This window comes from Lathamus discolor, chromosome 16 (assembly GCF_037157495.1).
Source record: "Lathamus discolor isolate bLatDis1 chromosome 16, bLatDis1.hap1, whole genome shotgun sequence".
Lineage (NCBI taxonomy): Eukaryota > Metazoa > Chordata > Aves > Psittaciformes > Psittacidae > Lathamus > Lathamus discolor.
Window position 1 is genome coordinate 466,742 of NC_088899.1, and position 20,341 is coordinate 487,082.

The 20,341-nt window shown below is 41.4% G+C and overlaps 1 protein-coding gene and 1 long non-coding RNA gene across 4 annotated transcripts in view; both read right to left on the reverse strand.

The window, feature by feature from the left end:
- The window catches only part of DHRS3 (dehydrogenase/reductase 3), a 34,757-nt gene extending 17,651 nt beyond the window's left edge, over window positions 1–17,106 (reverse strand). The window contains exons 1-2 of one of the 3 annotated variants that reach the window (XM_065696243.1): window positions 16,857–17,106; window positions 16,125–16,615 (exon numbers count right to left, since the gene is read on the reverse strand). In XM_065696243.1, the coding sequence (XP_065552315.1) occupies window positions 16,125–16,319 (195 nt within the window). In that variant the 5' untranslated portion in view covers window positions 16,320–16,615; window positions 16,857–17,106. Of the gene's footprint in view, window positions 1–3,324; window positions 3,417–14,517; window positions 14,629–16,124; window positions 16,616–16,856 lie in introns of those variants that run through there. The other 2 variants (XM_065696244.1, XM_065696245.1) reach the window with 2 other exon arrangements.
- Window positions 17,107–18,460: 1,354 nt separating this feature from the next.
- LOC136022662 (uncharacterized) overlaps window positions 18,461–20,341 on the reverse strand; it is a 53,949-nt gene continuing 52,068 nt past the window's right edge. The window contains exon 4 of the long non-coding RNA XR_010616254.1: window positions 18,461–18,715. This is a non-coding gene — a long non-coding RNA (uncharacterized LOC136022662). The remainder of the gene's footprint in view (window positions 18,716–20,341) is intronic.

Sequence of the window (20,341 nt, forward strand, 5' to 3'; positions counted from 1 at the left end):
CTGGGGGAATCAGGAGCATAAACCTGTTCTACCCAACAAGCTTTTCTAGGTTAGTATTTAGAGGCTGTAAAGACATTAGATTATAATAACTGAATTTAAATTTAACCCTGTCACCATGGTAAACACAAAACACAGACTTTATCATAAACTGCTTTGAGTTCAGGCCAGGAGTAGTTTTTAAGAGAGAAGCGTTAAAAAAAATTACTGTTAATATACATTAATGAGATTAAAAGTTAGGTCTAAAGACACTTCAGAAAGTGAGTAAAAGCGTGAATTCCAGTTCTTTTAGTCTAGAGTCATACCTTTTATTACTTTATATGTTAACTTAGCACTCAATGGGATTGACATTATTTACCTAAACCACAGCCAGTTCCATTTGTAGCCCAGTCACCCCTTTCTTCCTCTGAAGGAAACAAAACAGCACCTAAAAATCAGCAACCTATGTGAACACCTGCCTGCTATTCAACAGAGACCTTCCTTGGAAAGAAAAATGTGTAATTTGCTGTCTGCATAGAGGTATTTAAGAGCAGCTCCCTCTAAAGAAGCGAACAAATGCCTACTGTTCTCACAGTCAGGACTATTTAAGGACAGGTGGCCCCATGCTGACTTTTTTCCAGTGGTTTTTCCAATTGCTTTCGTCTGCAACATGAACTGGGACTCCAGACTGCCTTGGGAGCAACACTTCCCAGCTCTGTTGTGTAGAGCAGCTGAGGAAGGGGCAGGGTGAGGGGTTGTTTGCAAGAAGAGGTCACGCAGGAGTCAGCCTTTACAATCCTATTAACGCTGGGACAGGGTCAAATGGAGTGCACGTTCCAACCAAAGCACCAAGTGGCCACAAGCTGTCACCCTGCAAAGGGTCCTGGAAGCTTTTGTGGGGAAAAAAAAAGACAGATTTTTAATGGTGAATGTCTGCCACAGCACGTGCTGGAACCAGCCTCTGCTCCAGGGAACCAGAGCACACAAAGAAATACCCAGCCATAAAATCCTCTGCTACAAAGCAGAAAGAAGTGACCTATCTGGGGGATGGGGAGAGGGGTAAGGTTTTTCAAGCTGTGTATTTGAGGTAAGGCTTTGTAGATATCTACCAAAAGAAATACAATACTCCACCCTGTAAAAATAACTAGTGTGCAGCCGCCTCCGTTTGCTTGGCATGCCAGCCAAATAACCCACTTCCATATGAAAATGTCCACAGAGATCTCAGGAAATTGTGGGGAGGGTAAATATGCAGGTGCAGAAAGGCCTTTTGTACTGCGAGCACAGCAGACAGGATGAAGGGATAGAAAGCCAGTAAGTAACATTTCAAAGGGAAAAAACAGAAATAGCTGGATCTCTGTAACAGAAATGCCATGGTCCAACAGGGTAGAAGGTTTGCACATTTCAAATGCAGCAGAAGGTTTGCACATTTTCCTTCCAAAACCCTGCATTATTATTTTTACTTACTGCACACACTTCTCAGGGTAACTGGTTCATAACACAGGGAACATTAAATGTTCACGTAATACAGTTAAACATTTACTAGGACAGAAAGTTATGTTGACACTGAACTGTAAGAGTGTTTGTTTTTGTAGAGCTAAAAACAATCAGACATTTAGATCGCAGGGTAATGTTAGAGGTAAAGGGACATGTGAAATTAAAAACGCAGATCCAACGCAGTGTTATTTCCATCACCTGAGTGGGTGAAAATAACTCCTAAAATTGCCTGGTTCAGCCAACGGTGAACTGAAAACTGCTGCTTCTTAACTAACCAAATGGAAAAATCAGACCTAACGTAACTTTATGGAAAAGAAGAATTAAAGAGCAACAAAAAGGGTGCCAATAGAACTGGACTGTTAAGAGTTTGCCTTCTCATTTCTGAGATGAATTCTGTAAGAGCGGCCTAATCTTAATCTGCTACGTGGTTTTAACTGGAGTGGCCACTGCCATCGCCTCCTTGGAGACAGCACTGAGATTGCTGGGGCCAGAGCCCTGGGCAGCCTACAGCAGGATCAGTGGTGCTGGGTTCCCACTCCAAAATGGGCAGCTTTAATCCAGAGTGGGAAATGCATTAGAAGCTATGAGGAATGAGGAAAGCCACAAGGAACGTTTACAAGCTTGAGGAAGACCTAGGCAGACAGACAGCCCCAGCTCTTGCAGGAACATCACAAAAAAGGAAGACTAGGGGAAGTGTTTCAATTTATTAAACTGAAAGAAAACAGACATGGAAACCAAAGGATGAATAACATTTCTAAGGCTGTCATTATAAACTACCCTCTAGGAAGGTCTAAAATATGCTCCAGATCATCCACGTGCATAATATGATGCAGCTCTTGACTGAAAAAATAATTTCTCCCACGAGGCTCCTGGAGAAGTATTAGGAGCTAAAATAGCCCACATTAAATTCATACATAAACAGAACACTGGCAACAGCTCCAGACATGCTCCCCAACACCCTCCTGTCTTTGCCTGCAAAAAAGAGAACTGCTTCCATTTAAAAAACATCTAAAAGCTGTCAAAAGGAGCTTTTCTTATAAGTATTTTAGTCAAAGAAATAAAGAATACCGCATAGAAGAAAGCAATATTGAAATACTTATCAGTTTCCTGTCTTTTTATGTACCTTTCTAAATGTTATTTTTTAATGGTGGCTGTTGCTATGCAACAGGGCAGAATTTCTAAAATCTATTCGTTGTACAAATGACAGTTTTCAGCACAGATATGACTCTCTCAGCCTAGTAACTCAAAGAAGGAGGATGGGGATGGGAGAACTGCAAGCCCCCAGAGTATGTATCCCCAAGGGGTACAGCAGGGTGTTAAGGGTCTTTCACTTACTACTACACCAATTTTGCCAATACACTGTTAAAATGAAGTAGCTACCCTGCTTGTAAAACATGTAAACAAGTACAGTTCTAGTTAAATACAATGATATCAACATGTAGAAACAACAGTTCTCACCATTACTTTTACCCAGAAATGATCAAGCAATTCTAATCACATTCTGTTTCAAAGACACTATTTAAACTGACCAGGCAATCATAAATCAAGCTGCAGCATATCAGTAAGTTACAGCTCCCTCGAAGTCACTATCCTTCAGATGTGGCTGTCTATCACAGGTGTGCTTTTTAGGCCACTGCAATGCAAAATGAAGCTAATTCACTTTAACATGAACATAAAATTAATTCAGATATCACAGAACATGAGATATTGTCCAGTACTATACATAATGTAACCTGGTCAGTACCTAGGATTTAGCTGAGGAGGCAGTAATACAATATTGAGGCACAGTAATTCCTTGATGTGTTCAAAGTCAGTAACAAGCAGAGCTTGATGCTATGAGGGTTTTCTACTTACCAGGAGACTGCAGAGCACTGGGGATCTGTAAACTACTTCAATGAAGTGTGCGAAATTGATCCCTAAAAACCAGGCCTCATTTGGGTTGACTCGTATTCACTGTAGAACAATCTTTACTTCCACTGGAAAATATTTATAGGTACACAGAAAGACAGACCCAGATGACCTAAATGACGCAATTTGCAGGGGTGCTGACTGACAGCAGGCAGTGGGAAATCTGAATTGTCATAGTTAAAATTGCCCTTAATAGCCTAGATCCAGAAACAAGTAACACTACTTGGCCTAAATCTGTGACTCAAAAGGAAACCAAAAATATTTTAACTGGTTTTACTGATTCTAGTGGCAAAGCAGCCATTCTGACTTCATGTACTGCAGCACAGTTCGTCCCCATTACACTGACTCCCTTTGACATGGATCTTTTTTCAATCCACAACCAGCTTTCTGATTATTGGGTTGTACAATCTCAATGACAACAGGAAATCCTGTTCTTGTAATAGAATTTCAGTGGTTAAGAATTTTCAATCCATTGTTTTCCCTTTTAAGCCATTCAGGAAGAGAAACTGAAAATGACTTTACAGAAGGAGAAGGACACTTTTTTGAGCTCTCTGGTTTTGCAAAACTGCTGGGCTAAACCAAGACGATGACAGTGGCCGAAGCCCCAGCACACCACTTCCTCTGTGAGAGCAGTAAACAAGTGCACTGATGTCACAAGAAGCTGGCTGACCCAATGACGAACTTGAGGCTGTAAAGGAGATACAAGGTGCCAGTTCACTATGTGCACAAGCTTCCCACACACACGTGTGGACACACATGCACATCCTCACAGCAGAAAAGGTGTCACAAAGTAAACTGCTCTGGTTGCATATCATCATCTAAGGAAATGAAACTCTGAAAAACCCCTTTGATGGTTGAATGTTCTGCTTTTGAAGAGGCAAACCTCTTGCTTCCATAAAGCACACATACAAATCTAAACACAACATAGACAATCATCTCCAAGGGGCCTGGATTAAAATCAAATAACAACACAAAGAACACTCTGCAACACTGCACAACCAGCGTACCTCAGAACCTCAAATCAGTCAGCTGTGCTCACTGAGACAGGGCTCCTGTGTTTCCCAAGAGTCTTGGAAATGTTCTTACATCATTTCTGACAGCTCACTGTGATCAGAGCCAGCCCTGTTCTATTACCACTTTGGGAAAGAAGCACCTGTACCAGCTGGATGTCTTTAATATTCTACTTGGAAGAATGATCTCTTCTCTTTAAGGCAGTAAGCTGGGTTTTGTCCTCACTGGTGATGGGTTTTTTTAAGAGGTAGGGCTTACAGAATTTGAGTTTGTACTCAACATAAAACTAAGCTGCTGGAAGCAAATGTCAGGATTTCCTATCCCTGCTCCAAAACACCACAGCTAAATCTTACCCAGTGAATGTGCTGATCAGAGAGACAAGTTGTCTCTGTTTACTACAAGCAAAGAGATTAAAATGACAAGTCTGAGACAAACACTAATTTAATCTTCACATTGAAAATTTGTGATTGTCTACTGTCATTGTTGATCCATTCTTTCTAAGGGCACTTAAAGGTGAGCTGTGCAGTATCTCTACAATATCCACTCCCATTAAGTTATTTTAAGTCTAGTATATTTGAGGTTTTCCTTAAGGTCCAGTTAAACAATTGTCTAACAATTCCTGCTTTCAGGTAATGGGATGCAAGTCTGTACACTTGGGTGTGATTCAAAGGGCAACTGGAACAAAAACCCAATTATAATTACTTAAAATACTGTGCTTTCATTGAGTGGTAGCTCCTGACTTCTTAGCGTAGGCCTAGCTACGCAGGAAGCATCTGCTGTTCAGTGAAGCTTCTAAGAAACACCAAAATGAGGTTTTGTTCAGTGTCTGAAGTTTGCACCTGATACAAGTCAGCACTCACAGACATTTGGCTCACAGTTTCAGTCCAGGACTCACTAGAAAAGAAGATGCATCTAAATGACAAACAGTACTTGTTGATGCAACTGGTGGAACCTGGTATCTGTGCTGACCAAGAGGAGGAATGCTGGCAGTCAAGCCTGAACTCCATTTGCACCTATTTTAAATGGCTGTTTCATTTAGATCAAGGATGAAATATATTATCCAGGTTGTACAACTACCATCCCACCTTTATAGCTTACATAGACTCATCCTAACCTGTGGCTAAAAATATGTCATATTACAGGATAATCACCCTGTATCAGCCCAGGATCTTTCTGGGCATCATTTTTACACCACCTCACAAGACGTATAATTGTGTGTTGTTTAAGTGTACTCAGAGGTCCAACTGCCACTGATTACATACTGAGAGCCAGCTGTATCTCAGTCACATACATAAAGCATAACTGATTTCAGCAGAGCTGCATTTGTGCTTTCAAACACTATTTTATTGCTGTAAGTGGAGCATTGCCACGTTTGTTCAGGCAGTGTTAGAAAACAGAAACCCCAATGTTACTCAAAACAAGCTCTGTGGCACTGTATTCAAGAATTTGTAATTAAGGTGGCAGCATAAGGGTGGCTGTCCACAGAATCCTTCTGTAATTATGCACAGTTTATGCCTAAGCTAATAGGATGAACAGTTTAAATTCTGGCAAGGTACCCATCTATTCCCAAGTCTATTAATTAGAATCAATTTAATCTCCACTGGAATAAAGGTCAAACACCATGGATCTGACCCTTTTCTGCTGGCGTCAGTGTTATCAGCCAATGGATCTGGCAGTGCCTGTGTCTGACTTGTTTGACTCTTTAGCATATTGACATAATGCTTTGAAGAACAGGGTCTGGGCCCAGCTAAAAAGATCTAATAATTTCTGCTTTATATTCCTGATAAGCACACAAGTCTATGAATTCCAGAGTTTGTTCTCTCTTGGTGGGCACCTCTGAGGCTGTTCTGAGTCTCCCTTTCCTACACAATACCTTACAGGAGCAATGGTATTCGATTTATATGTTTAATTCAGTCCAGAAATCAAAGTGAAAAATGAACATTAAAAACTAACCAACATTTGGTAATGGATCTTACAGCAAGCACACAAAATCAATAAGCATTAGCTGACATTTTCAAACCATACAGAAGGAAAGATACGAAATTTCTACATGCTTGTCCAGCTTTTGTGGAAGGAAACTGCTGTGGTTTTTTTCTTCTTCCATAGCTCCTGTAGAATTAATGACTACTCAGTGGAGTTCACCATCATCATCATCTATTTGTCCTAGTTCTCTTGGGAAAAATGCCCTAATACTTTCATACCTCTCAGCTTACTGTAAGGCTGTGTTCCTAGTCTGGCTCTATGATGTAAAATCAGCTAGCTCTTGATGTCCTAACCTTGTGTCTGTTCTCTTTGAATGCTGCTGATCTGTCTGAGGAATGTAATTCAGAGTCTGTTCAGAGTTTTCCAAGTGGATTTTTACTATCCACTGTATAATATCACCCTATCAAGACAGGTTTACACAGTAAGGTAATAAATAAATAAACAAATAAATACATCTATATATCTACCTTTGATTCCTTCTAAACTTTTTAGTCAGAATGCTTAGAAATTTGCGCAGGGCTTATACTCACACTTAAAGCAAATTGCTCTGCCAGACTAATGAGACATTAGCTCAACAACATGTTGAATTCATTTTATAATGCAGTAAAACCTACCTATATAAGTCAGATGGAAACAGTGCTACATATCTGAGACAACTTTTTCCTAGCTTGTGCCAGACTCATGACAAAACGCAACAGAAATACAGCAGCACATTTACAAGCCACAGTAGTTGATGAAAACACACAAATAAAAGAGGAATGGATCACTACAGGTAAGCAAGTTGAAACATCATAGACCAAACCCATCTTGTCAGCCATGCAATTCAGAAAAGCAGCCTTGTGCTTTCTTCATACAAGTAAGATGAAGATCACAGAATGACAGAATGGCTGAGGCCGGATGGGACCTCTGGAGGTCATCTGCCCCAACCCCCCTGCTCGCAATCCCAAACCTAGTTCACTGCTTCAACCAGGTCAACTCTCACTTTGAATCTCCCTGCCTCCCCTTTAAGCTTTCCAGATCTAAACTTCTGTATTGGCTTTCAAGGCTGCTATCCCCACATTCCTGATCACCTTTCATTTAGCATCAGATCTCCTACTGCAGCCTTTACCTCCCAGCATTAACTTTTAAAAAACCCTTTGTGTTTTCCACCACACTGAAAACATTCCCCAAAACTCTTCATTGTTGCTCTTCAAATCCCACCTTAAAACTTCCATTGCTGTGATGCCTTTCCAAAAACTTCAAAACGGCCAAATGAGTGGTGCTGAAACCACCATCAGTACAGACTCCTGTGTTTGTATTCAGTTGTTGCCTTTTGTTTCATACCTGTGTTGTAAATCCTGAGGTAAGCATCTTTCTAATGTCCTTATACAGCTCATTTAGTATCTTTATGCTAAATAATTTCTGGTGCATGAGTGGGTTTCTGAGGTGCTACAACAACATTAATATATGACCTCATCTCACTTACTTTAGGATTTCTTACAGTATTGACACAGTCCTTAGCTTTTGTGGGAAGCCTCATTTAACTGTCTTGGTGCCAGCCCTTAAGCATTTTAAGAAGTGCTGGCTTTTGGTGTGCCAAGACAGCACAGTCTCACTGGGACAATATTTTCACTCAACATCACTGTATCCTGATGTGAGATGACAAGCCTGTTACTCTGCAAGTTCCACTTCTTGTTAACATCATTTATTCTCCTTACAACATACCCAGTAACAAAAGACAGGTATGTTCTAAATTATAAACTAAAACAGCTCCGTCCGGAACACTGTTTCACAGACATCAACAGATCTGACAGCAGATAAATTCTGACTGTACTTGCCAAACAGAGACATTTTGTGAAGGTGTTATTCAAAGGGATGGCCTTGGCACAGGCACACACAACAGGCTCAGTGCCATCCGAGCCTGGGACTTGGGACAAGGGTTCTTCTGCCCATCCTTAAATTCAATCAACAAGGAAGCATGCTGTCAGCAGGAAGCTGTTAAATAAAGCTGCTGTCAGTATAGAATCTTTATAGAAAGAAAGCTTTCCTAGAGATCATAAAGCCACTCAATCAAATCTACACTCTCACAGTTTACCAAATGCTCCAAGTTAATATATTATTTTGCATGACATGGAAAAACATTCACTCCCCAATTCTTTTCATGTATTTCTGCTTACTGCTACATTATGACATGCTCTAATAGCTCACTGTAAGATTAAGTGCTTAAATTTAAATAAGATTAAAGTAACCATCATTAAAATATGCCTGAAACTGTTCAGTTCCTCTGTTTGGGGTTTTTTTCAACCACACACACAACAGGAGAGATTAATTACCTAGAACCTGATGTGTGCAGTACTGGTAAATATTCTCTTATTACTACTACTACTATTTTCTTACCTACAACATAGAAAATGCAGAATTTCCTTTGAAATGAGAGTATTTTTCACTTTGAGACATATGAGATTGCCTTTTCAGATGCTTATTTGCATCTCTAAATCACTACAGAGAAATCCATTAGCTACACAGACTGTATGTCATTCTGGTATCTCAGCAGGGCATAAAAAGCATTCAGGATGTGGACAGATGGTCTCTTGACAACGCTGTCTTAGTACTGGAACCTAAAAATACATACATAAATTTTATGCTGAGCCTTTTAGAAATGATCACGCACCAGGCCAACTCAACATCTGTTTGTGCAGCACATTCACATACTGCATTTGCATGGGGTAAAGTACATTGGAACTGTGTCTATTTCTTTTATAAACGTACTTTTAAAGGCTTTCTGATTTCTTTATGTTGCAGCATGGTGCCTGTTAAAACCAAGTACATGGGGATTAATCATTTTCCAGGAAAAATGAGTTTCTCCTAGCTCTGAAATGATGTAATTTTAAATCAGCTCTTTTCCTTCTATCAGAACTCATCTCTGGGGTAGCCAGATCAGGTCTATTCATGTTCTGCACTCAGAATGAATTGCAAGGTAGATGTCAGAAATCAGTTAGTACTTGCAGAACACAAGTGTCTACTTGATGGCTGGCCCAGCTGCAGTACATTTAAAACCTGACAGGCAGCAAGCAGAAGGGCTTCGTGAGTTTACTTCAGGTATGATCTCCTCTCTTCCCAGCTCCATTATCAGCAATGATACACCCTTGTACATGACCAAAGAAATGTTTTTAGGTTTGTAGCCCAGCTGGATGGAACTCCATGGCAGATTAAAATTCCTGGGCACTAAGAATTTGATGTCAGGTTCTTACTTAGGCAAGAGCTAACTCTCAAATACAGTATAGTAAGAGTATTCTGCAGGATCTGAAAGTGAAATCAGGGATGAATGTTGAGAATGACCAATGTTTTAAAACATTTTAGATTAAGAACTCTCACTGAAATCTGTGTGAGATGCTGTTAGTTATTGTCCTACACATTTAAAAAGGTCACAACTCTGAATGACTTTGAGCATCAGTCTTAGTATTTTGCCCTCTCTTCAGGTGATTAGTATTCATTTCCTTTCCAGCTCTAGTCATAACGCAATTAATCTTCTATCATATAGCATCGGTTTAAGTTATAAAAAAGTATTTGAAAGTTGTATATACTTATACAAACCAGGACAATGTCAACATGATTCATAAAGACCAAAGTGAAATATGCACTGAACTACAGATGCTGTTTGTGTAACTAATGCAGGAGGAGCATGCCACTGGAAAATCTCACTTCAAAACTTGCCAAATCTCCCATTACTGGGAATACAAGGCCAACATCTAAGACTTGGTGCCATTTTTTACATAACCTCTCTGCAATACTCTCATCCTAACCACCATTTATAGTCAAAAATCCCAGGCAGCTGAATCTCTCCAACTATACAAGACTCTCAAGCACCTGCAGCTCCTCTGTGGTTTTCAGTCCTGTTGAATTCAGTGGAACACTGTGGGAAACTGGCCCTGTTTCAGCAGCAGCATGGGCTTGCACAGCTCTCATCCCTTCCATGGTGTTCCTTCATCCACTGACTTTTTATTACAACCCAATTGTAATTGAACTGAAAGAGGATAGCACACTCCAATGACAAAATATCTTCCTAAATGAAGGCATTAAGGTCTGGCTTTAAAAATGTTGTGAAAATAATGATGGAAGGAACAGTTGAAATTTCAGTTTGAGGTTGTTTTTGTTTTTTTTTTTGTAGCCTGAACAAAATCAGGAGTGATAGAAGCACAATACAAACCAAACCACAACCACCAAAAATCCCTGATCACTTTTCAAAGCAAAAGTTTAAGAATTGCCTTCAGGATCTTTGTTCGCTATCCCATAATCATCACTCATTATTGCATTTGTGGTGTTCTACAGCTGCCCATCATACTGCCATCCTGTTAAAAGCACCTTGCAGACAGAACTGTCTAGACTGCAGTGATGACAGAGCAGGGTCATGGCTCTTAAGCAGCACATTCCACACAAGAGTGAAGCTTCCGTTTGGTGCTGCTAGTGGTGATACCCGCTCCCTGCCATCCTGCAAGGGCTCCTGTCTGTCCTGCTACTCCAGACTGCTTACCTCATCACTGCACAGGCATGCAAACCCTCTGGCCTCAGTCTCCTGCAGGACAGAAAGTGGATGTCCAGAGGACAAACCAGTGAGAGATCTTCCAGTGTATTCATGAGGTGATTTCTTGCACAGTGAGGAATGTGAAAAACTGTTCAGCTCCTCTCTGCATTACTGTCACGCTGACCCAAGGGCTGCCCCTAACCCATTTGGTATTTTGGAGGCATCTGTCATGCCAGAACACCCCTGATTCCCTAGAAGCCCTCTGTTTCATTCAAGATCTACGATTACCAAAAAGCTAAACATATCACAGCTGGAGGGGGAAAAAAAAAAAAAGGCCAAATAGGAGCACAGAATATACAAGCTGTGAAAGAAACTGAGACCACAGAACTGAGCACAAAGGAACATATCTCTTGTAGATATGCTGCTGAAGATCTGTACTGCTGATTTCGTATTTCCCTCCGTGTAAATAAAAACCCTAAGGAATATCAATGGGTTTTGACCAGTCTCCTAATAGGAAAGGCCTGAGAAACTCTTCCAAAGTCACCATCAGATAACTTTGAATACTAAAATACATACACACATTGCAAATTTGTTTCTATCCTGTATATTTTTCAGTTACTTTTTTAGGTTTTGGTGACATTTAATAACCCAGAATGTCTAAGAATCAAACACCTCTTTCCTGTTCAGTCAGACCTCAGATTAAACAATGTGTGAACAAAGTAGGTAAAAATTACAAGGAATGTTTTTAGACCTCAAGGAAATGCCTGAAAACCTGACAAAGAGCAAGACATGCAAATGACACACAAAAGACATACAAATCAAAACTTCATCACTGGAGATCATCAAAACCAGGGCTGACAACTCTCTGGCAAAGGGGCTGTAACAGAAAATGCTGTAGGAAAAGCAAATGGCTTAGAGGAAACCAGAATTATTTTCCAACACTTAAGCACCAGTGAATGAACCCATTGAGCCCCTACGTCCCCGTCCCTCTGTCTACTCACATCTGTAGAGGGCTGTTCTTCTACACAAGATATATTATTCAAAGGAGCCAGTCTTTCCAACATTAACTCGTTTATGCAGTATATTCTTTGCAAAACACCATTAGGCTTTGGAACTGGATTTTTATTTCATAGGCATTAAATCATAAACTCATAAAAATCTCTCCTTCTCCTGTTTCATTAACACCGATATCCTCTGCCATTTTGGCTCACCACAGAAAAGCAACAGGTAAGAGCTTTAACAAAGCTCCCAATATGTGAGCCTAACGCAGAGACTGTTCATCAAGTGCTTTTAAGGTGTAGCCAAAAAAATCTCAAGAGTTAAAGCCTGCAATAGTGAAGATCTTGAATGCTGCAAGCAAGCAAGAAGGTACCAAAGGCAATAAGTACGTTTCTCCAGTAATTCAGCCACAGCAAAGTAGCTCCTCAGCCAGCACTTCTGAATTTGGCCACATCTCTGAGAAACAGCATGAAAGCTGAATTACAACACTTGAGTACTTCCAGAGAGCATTCAGTGCTATCCATACTTCATAATAACACTAACATGTCCCCTACCATCTGTAAACCACTCTTCCTCTGCATTCAGCAAATTTGCATGCTTTTGGTTTTTGCTGGAAGTGCTACAGGAAGCATTTAAATACACAATGCCTCCCATGACCAACGAGTTTCTGAAAACTTCTACATGAAAGTAAAAAGGGATCCTTTGAGCTCTTAGTATACACCTGCACAAGGATGATCTAATGACTAAAGTTGTGCATTGCCTAAAAATCACTGGTTGTTTTAATTGAAAACAAAACAGAAGACACACACTTTCAAAACTGGAAGTACAACTGCTACCGATCACTTTGTCCCCTTATTGGCCATCTCATCAGTGAGGCCAATGAACAACCATGAGAAAAGACTCAGCACATCAGAAGGAAATGTCTCCTGGACATTTCTCTGTCCAAGTCTCATTGAAGGCACAATGGCAGAGCAATGGATTAAAAGAAAGAGATTAGAGAATGGGAATCAAGATGCATCTGCATGATCATGCCCAACAGACTTCTGTTGGATTGAGAATTTCCGTCTCCATGCTCAACTATGGAATAACAGAATGAACCAATTTGGAAAACACTTTTAAGATGATCCAGTCCAGCCATTCCCCAGCACTGGCAAGGCCACCACTAACCCATGGCACTGAGGGCCTCGTCTCCACGGTGTGTGAACACTTGCAGGGATGGTGACTGCAGCCCTGCCCTGGGCAGCCTGTTCCAATGCCTGAGCACCCTTTGGGGAAGGAATTGTTCCTCATCTCCATCTAAACCTCCCCTGCCGCAGCTTGAAGATGTTTCTTCTTGTCCTATCAAGAGGAGGTGGCTGGGAGAAGAGACCAGATACCTCCTGGCTCCATCCTCCTTTCAGGTATCTATCAAGCAGAAGACATTGTATTTCCATTTATATGAACTTTTTTTTTTTTTTTTTTTTACTTTATTTCTTGCCATCTTCATAGCTTTAAATGCAGGATCAAATTTTACAGTAAAAAAGTTGCAGATGTGACTATTCATAATCTTAGTCAGATACAACACTTGTCATCTGATGCAAAAACTGCTCAGATACACTTCATTCATGAGTAACAAAACCAGCCTGGGAAACCAAAGACAGAGTGCAAGATGCGATCCAATCCAGTCTAATTATCAGAGGAAATTTCAGATGCTAACAGCCTCAACTAACCTATCTTTCAGAAGATTCTAATCTCAAAAATATGGTTATATATCGCCGCCTACCTCCAAAACTCCGTCACTATGTCTGTGTGCGCAAGCACATGGTGGGTTACACTGCACACCCCCTATTAGAACTTGAACCTATATGTTCCTGTTTCTGTTCTCCTCTAAGTAACAGCGTGCTTGGCCTCAGAATTTCAGGCCTTTGGTGTAAGTTTTTTAAACTTGGAATATTGTCACTATGAATCTGCCAGGCATTATTAATGATGCTCAATAATTCAAGCTTTGCTCTAACTGTAAAAGAACCATGTAAAAAGACAACAGAAAAATACAGTAGTGACTTCTGACAAGCCTCACTGAGGGATGACTTGCTAACTACTTCAAGCCTTTTTAGTTTTCTTTTTGATTGTCTAAAGCAAAGCATAAAATCAAAGAGTAGCGCTGAACAGAGGTCTTGTGTTCTACATGGAAACTGCAGCACATTCACAAAGTCAGGGCTGAGCACAGAAGGCAAGAAAGAAATGAAATCTCAGCGCAATGGGAATGGAAGCTACCACATCCAGATAAAACTGTCCTTAAAAATGGGAAGGAAGCCAAGAATAAGCCTACTTTAGTGTTGCAGGGAAAATGTGCCACTACCAAAGGCAGAAAGGCAGTGCCACTGCCAGAGAGCATCAAAACTTGCCGAGTACCATACTTGACTTACTGGATAGCCATGATGGAACTGAAAGGAGAATCTAATTTCAACTCAGTAAAAGCAAATACTGGATCACCTTGATGACAGACATGAAAAAAAACACATAACGCAACCCCCTCAAAGTTCTAAATACTAACTAGGAACCACACAGCATTTCACAAGATCACAAGACAAGTACAAAGGCTCCCAACAATCATTTCCTTTATCTTTCCTTCTAAGATACGTAGAGATGTTATAGATAAGACATACAAATGAACTTCAGTCTGTAGCTGTTTACAGTCATTTCATCCTCGGCTCTCTATCTTGAACAGCTCCCACTCCTTTGGCCCATGTCACCAAGTTCATTAGGGCTGATGGCCATTGTTCAGTGTCCAGCTCAACTGCAGCTAAAGCAGCTCTGGAGCTAGCTGGAGAAATGGTGGTACTTCAATACCAGAGCTCAGGCTAGCAACCAGCCGGGCTAAATAAATAATGAAGCATGGTATTCTAACAGATAATATAAATACACCTCCAGCAAATTGCTTGGGTCCAAAGGTCAGGCAACTTGTTTGCTCTGTCTTCCAAGAATTTGTAAATCTCAACATGATGTTTAAACACAAACATCTACAAACATCAAAGTTCAATGCTGACATATTTTACACCTCAAAGTTGCATGCCAGAATAGCTCTATACCACACAGAGAAAACTGCAAAGCATGTGTAAGGAATTGACAAAACAGTATGCAAATTTTTCTTTAAATATCCTCTCATTCTGTATTTTTCTCCTTCTTTATTCTTTCTTGGCTCTCATTCATCCTTTCTCACACAGAGGAGTATTTATGCAGCTGTCTAATTTCATGATTCCTGCCTTTCATTACCCATAAAGGGGGAGATAAAACTTTAAATCTCAAGCCTTGTTTCAGGGTATGTGTGGGGTTTGTATTCCTGATTGAGTCACACATATGGAGACACCTGTACTTATGAAAACACAAGGTTTGAAGGTGAACTGTCAGTTCCTGAGCTAGAGAATGGACACACCAGCTACTCGGGCATTTCCAGGCTGTTGTGCAGACAGACCAGGCTCTGAGACTCTCTCCCTTTTCCTCTTCCCTAAAGTAAACCTGCAAACAATCTCACAGCTCCTACTCACATTGTGTTTTTCTTCCTTTCAAGGTTCTCATTCATCTTATTTTTGAACGGCACTGGACTGGCCAAAAGCAAAAGACAAGGGACTTCGGAAAGCACAAGAAGTGAGTCTTGCAAGTGGAAAACCACTGGGGTGAAACTGAACCCTTCTCCCCATGTTCCCAACAGCCAGAGCTGCATACACCATCTGCCCCTTTCTAAGACCCCTTGGGGTGACAAGCATAGTGTCACATTGGGTGACAGGCAGTAGCAGTCTGGCTGTGCCCAAGGAGAGCCTGAGGCTGGCACCAGAGATCAGCTGCACCCTTCCTGCTTGTACCCAGTCTTAGCAACCAGGACTGCCAGGAAGCAGCCTATGAATAGAAATGCAAGTGAGCACTAGCTTCACGCCTGGGATATCACCTAGCTCTCCTTTCCCTGCCACATGAAAACCTTGGCTGGAGCAAAAACCTCCACTTTATCAGCAGAGAATTCACAAGGGAAGCCCTTTCTCACTGTCACATTTTCTTTGATGAGCTGCGAAGAGAGGATGCAGGGAAGGAGGAGAGTGGGTAACTTCTGAAATGTAAGTCAATGCAATGGCTCAGCACACTGGGTTTTCAAAAGATTAGTGCCCCTTCTCTAAGGTGATCCCACCAATCCCACCCAGAGGAAAGGCTGTTAACCTCTGAGTGGAAGGCTCTGGAGCAGAGCAAAGCAGCAGGTGGGAGCTCCCCTCACACCCATGCTCACCTTCTTGGCTCCTCGCTTTGCGAACTCCCTGGCCAGATGCCGGCCGATGCCTCTGCCGCCGCCGGTGACCAGCACGTTCTCTCCAGACAGGTCCCGGAGCTTGTGTGGCAGCACCATGCACACGGCAGCTTTCACCACCAGGTAAACCATCTGCACAGGGAAAAGCAGCAGAGCGCCCAGCCACTTCCAAATCATCCTCTTGTTCCAAGCAAGCCAGGAAGGCAAAATCCTCTTCCAACCCTTTACAAAACCAAGTTGACAGAGAAAGAAATCCAATACCCTTCATGCACCCCCAGATGGGTGACAAATCTTCCACCCCCTTCCAAACCTTGGGGGACGAGAGATTCCTGGACTGACAAAAAGGCTTCTCTCCCCCTAAAAAAATTGGGGTAGGAGTAAAGTAGTACAAAAGACCAAGTCACTCCCCTCTTTCTTGATGAGTGTCCTCTGGGATTGTCACATGCAGGTAAAATGGTTTCCTTGCTTTTTAACTGGAAGACAGGTTTAATTTTTTAAATTAAAAGAGAGGAAAAAAAAGTTAAAAGTAACTATCCATCCCTCAGCTTCAAGGACCAACATAAAAATCCAGTATGCAAATGGAAGGCTTTTATATTTGGAAAAATAAAATAAAGCAGCCTATGTCTCCAAATTTCAGCCTGCAGTGCCTTCCAGGCAGCTCATTTCTATTCTTAGACTCAGGAAATTGCTTAAATAAGACAGAACTGCCAGGACCTTCTTTTTAAGAAAGGCTCAACTCAGGGTAAGGTTGTTGGTTTTGTTTTCTTATCTATAAATATCTGTAGCCGTTCTGTCCTGAGCCGGTTGCAGAGACTGAGCTGATAACCGCCTCTCGCTGCCCCCTCGCCTGGTTTTTCACTTGGAGTATCTGAGATCACAGAGCAGGAATTACGCCGTGCACTATTTCAGCGCTGGCTCCTGCTCATTTCTCCTTATGGCGCTCTCTGGCTATCAGAGCCGCGGCGCTGGGGAGGTTTTTATACCCTATTAAGGCTGATTGACAGTTAAAGTGTTGGGGAGCTCTCACTACTGTTGCTGTGAGTGGCTGGCTTGGCTCTCCCCTCCCCCGAGCTCTCCCGCAGCCGCCGCACACCAGCTCCAACACGCAGCCCGAGGCGGGCGCTGCCTGCGAGTCGGGACTAGCTGCGTTCTACGGCGGTCTCGGGGCTCCGCCACCCGGGCACGCAGCCCCTGTCCCCCACCCTGACTCCCTGTCCCCGCTGCCCCCCGCCCGGGACTCCTTGTCTTCAGCCGGACCCCCTATTCCCCCATCCGGACCCTCAGCTCAGGAACAGGCAGGGTTAAGGCTGAGTTCAAATCTTGGAGCTCGGGCACAGAAGTGTTGGCCCAGGATAAGCTGGTGTGGAGGGGAACGGTTCCTTCAGCGCCGGATTGCCAGGCTGGATCCAGCTAACCATCAAAATCTAACATTGGACTGATGCTTTTATGGACAACACAACAACTCATGCATTTTCTGTGCTGGAAGATGCACTGCTGAAAACTGGTGCTGGAGTAGTGGGACAATAAGAGGCAGGCTCGGTATGAAGGAGGGAGACACTTCCTCATAACAAAGGATGGGGTTTTCTCTCTACTTTTCCAAAAAAGCCCTTTTTGTCCAGTTAGGAGGGCATAGTTGCAACACAAGGACTCCATAGCACTTTGGACTCTGTTGTAACAGGAGAAAGGGCAAAGCTGCTTGCAACACTGCCCCCCAGCCTGGTTGTTGGCACTGTAAAGCACGAGGCAGGTATGATTTGTTTTAGCTGCACTGATGAAGCGTTTCTGAGGAGGATCTAACTGTACATCTGAACTGAGAGCACTGCTGGAGTTTTGACAGCGACCAGAAACAACCTGATAATCCAGTATGCAAAGCTTTGAAGGTGTCACAAAAAGCTCAAGGGTGTCAAACCTCCATTGCTGTCTTCACAGCTGAGCTGGCAAGAGCTTAGACTTTATATCTGTATATATCAGTAAGAATGTGCTAAAATGAATCCAATCCCCCATGTTAATTCAGGAGGTCGGGTCTATATCCACTATCCTGGGAAGCCATCTAGTGGTAAAAGCTACAATTGCTGGAAAATGACACGTTTGAAAGAGACCTTCCAACTTTAAGGTTCCTAAAGCACCACTGCAATGGAAGTGTATGATCTAAGCACTTACACATACGTAGCCGAAGTATATTACACAACCAATAGAAATTAATTAGGAAGTTGAGTCCCTTTGAAAAGAAATTCAATTTTATGCCGTGGAATCAACCCACATTTAAAACCTTTATCACACACAAGATTTTTAACATAAAATACGAAGAACATGTAAATCCTTGAATTTGAGCTCTGTTAAAAGTTCCACCAAAGTTTTCAGAAAAAAAAAAAAAAAAAATTTAGAGAGAAACTTGCAGAGTTCTTACCTTTAAATGGCAGGTTTCCTCATAACAAATAAGCCATATGACTATCACTGCATCATCACTGAGTGTCAGGAGAGAGCTTTCTGGAGAGAAGATGAAGCTCCTAACCAGAAACTGTAAGTCTGGACAGATTGTTGGGATCAGGTGGTACTCCTTAACTTAGCTGCATCTGAAATAACCAGAGCTCAAAGACTTTCCATTGCTGCTTGGCAGTGTTTAGCACCTCTGTGTGTTTTTACAGTAATACCTTTGGAAACGGAGCTAGGGGCAGACCTGTCATTCTAATTTTCCTCTCAGTCCAAAAACTGAGGAGGAGGGAGAAATTACACAGACAGCTTAGTGTCTGGTTTAGACTAGAATGACTCAGTGTCTGGACTGGTAACAAATATAACAACTTGCTGGTACGGACATAAGGAGCAGTGTTCAAAATGAAAGGATATGAAGTTCATCAAAGTAAATCTGATTTTTTGATTCCTGAGTTAAGTCTCTTTATGCATAAATCACCACAGACACATTTAAAATAGAAAAGTCAGTAATATTACAATTAACCTGTTCATATTAAAACCAAAATTAATTGTTTAAGACATTTGCAGATCCTTTGAAGCCAGTGGAAATGGAATAATCTTGTGAATATGGATTTCAATCTCTTTCCAGTTTCAAGAATACCTTAAAATACATTGAAAGTATTTGGGCTTTTTTCATTCATTATGATTTTGGTTTATTGATCTATGTGTGAAGTTGTTACCATTTGGAGTGGGAGTAAAAAGACGGTTCTAGATATTTAAAATTTTCCTCTTAAAATTTCTTGGAAGTACGAACTATTTTACTTCTTTACTACTTTAGATTTACCTTGAAGCACTGAAAACCAGGAGTCACTACATTGTATGAATGTACAAAAGCAAGAAGCAAAAGCAGACTTACAGCAAAACTGAAGTTGCTACATCTTGTCTGTAATAAATATGGTGAAAAGTACATGCAAGTTAAGAATTCACCTACTTTGGCCAACAAGTCAAATAGCTTCAAATTCTACACATAGTATGTAGAACACTGGGAACAGCTGAGGTTTGTCCCTCTTAATTGCAGTTCCACTCTGAAAAGTGGGGAAAAATAGTATTCTGGGGTTGTGCTCTTTTTTGGCAAGAGGTCTTTTCCCAAACTGTCACCTTTACAAAACCAACATATGCTTTTGTTCAGAGTTGATCTCTGGTTGTGTAATCCCCTAACCAGACCTTCACGTAGGTTTGGTTATCCAGACTCCTTACAGGAAACATCTAGAGGTGCAGACAGCCAATTGGTACATACTTTTGTTGATGGTAACAAGGATCTGTCACATCACAGTTGTTCCTAACTGTAAGTTAGAAGTTGTCCCAAAGTGAATCCTTTCATGTTTCTGCTCACAAGTCTTTCACCACTGCACTGGCCTGTTAATTTTGTAAAACTGCATCAGTTGCTATAGCTTGGTTGCAGAATTAACTTTGTATTTTGGATAGTTGCACAGTACTCAACTATTTGTTTCCTATACAGACACTCACAATGAAGCATTAATTGAAAAACAAAAAACAACCCAGAAACTTGGTTTAAGCCCTTTTCATGGCACTTTAAACTAAACTTTATTCCAGTCTGCAACAAGGGAGTCATGTAATACATCTCAGCAGTAACTCATTCAGTTTTGGCTTCCACTTGTCTGTTTAAATTTCTGGGCTTGTACTTCTTAACAGAAGTGTAAAGTAATACAGCTTTAACAGAGTTTTATAAATCTATTCTGAATTAATAAGTTCAAATTTAGATCATCCCT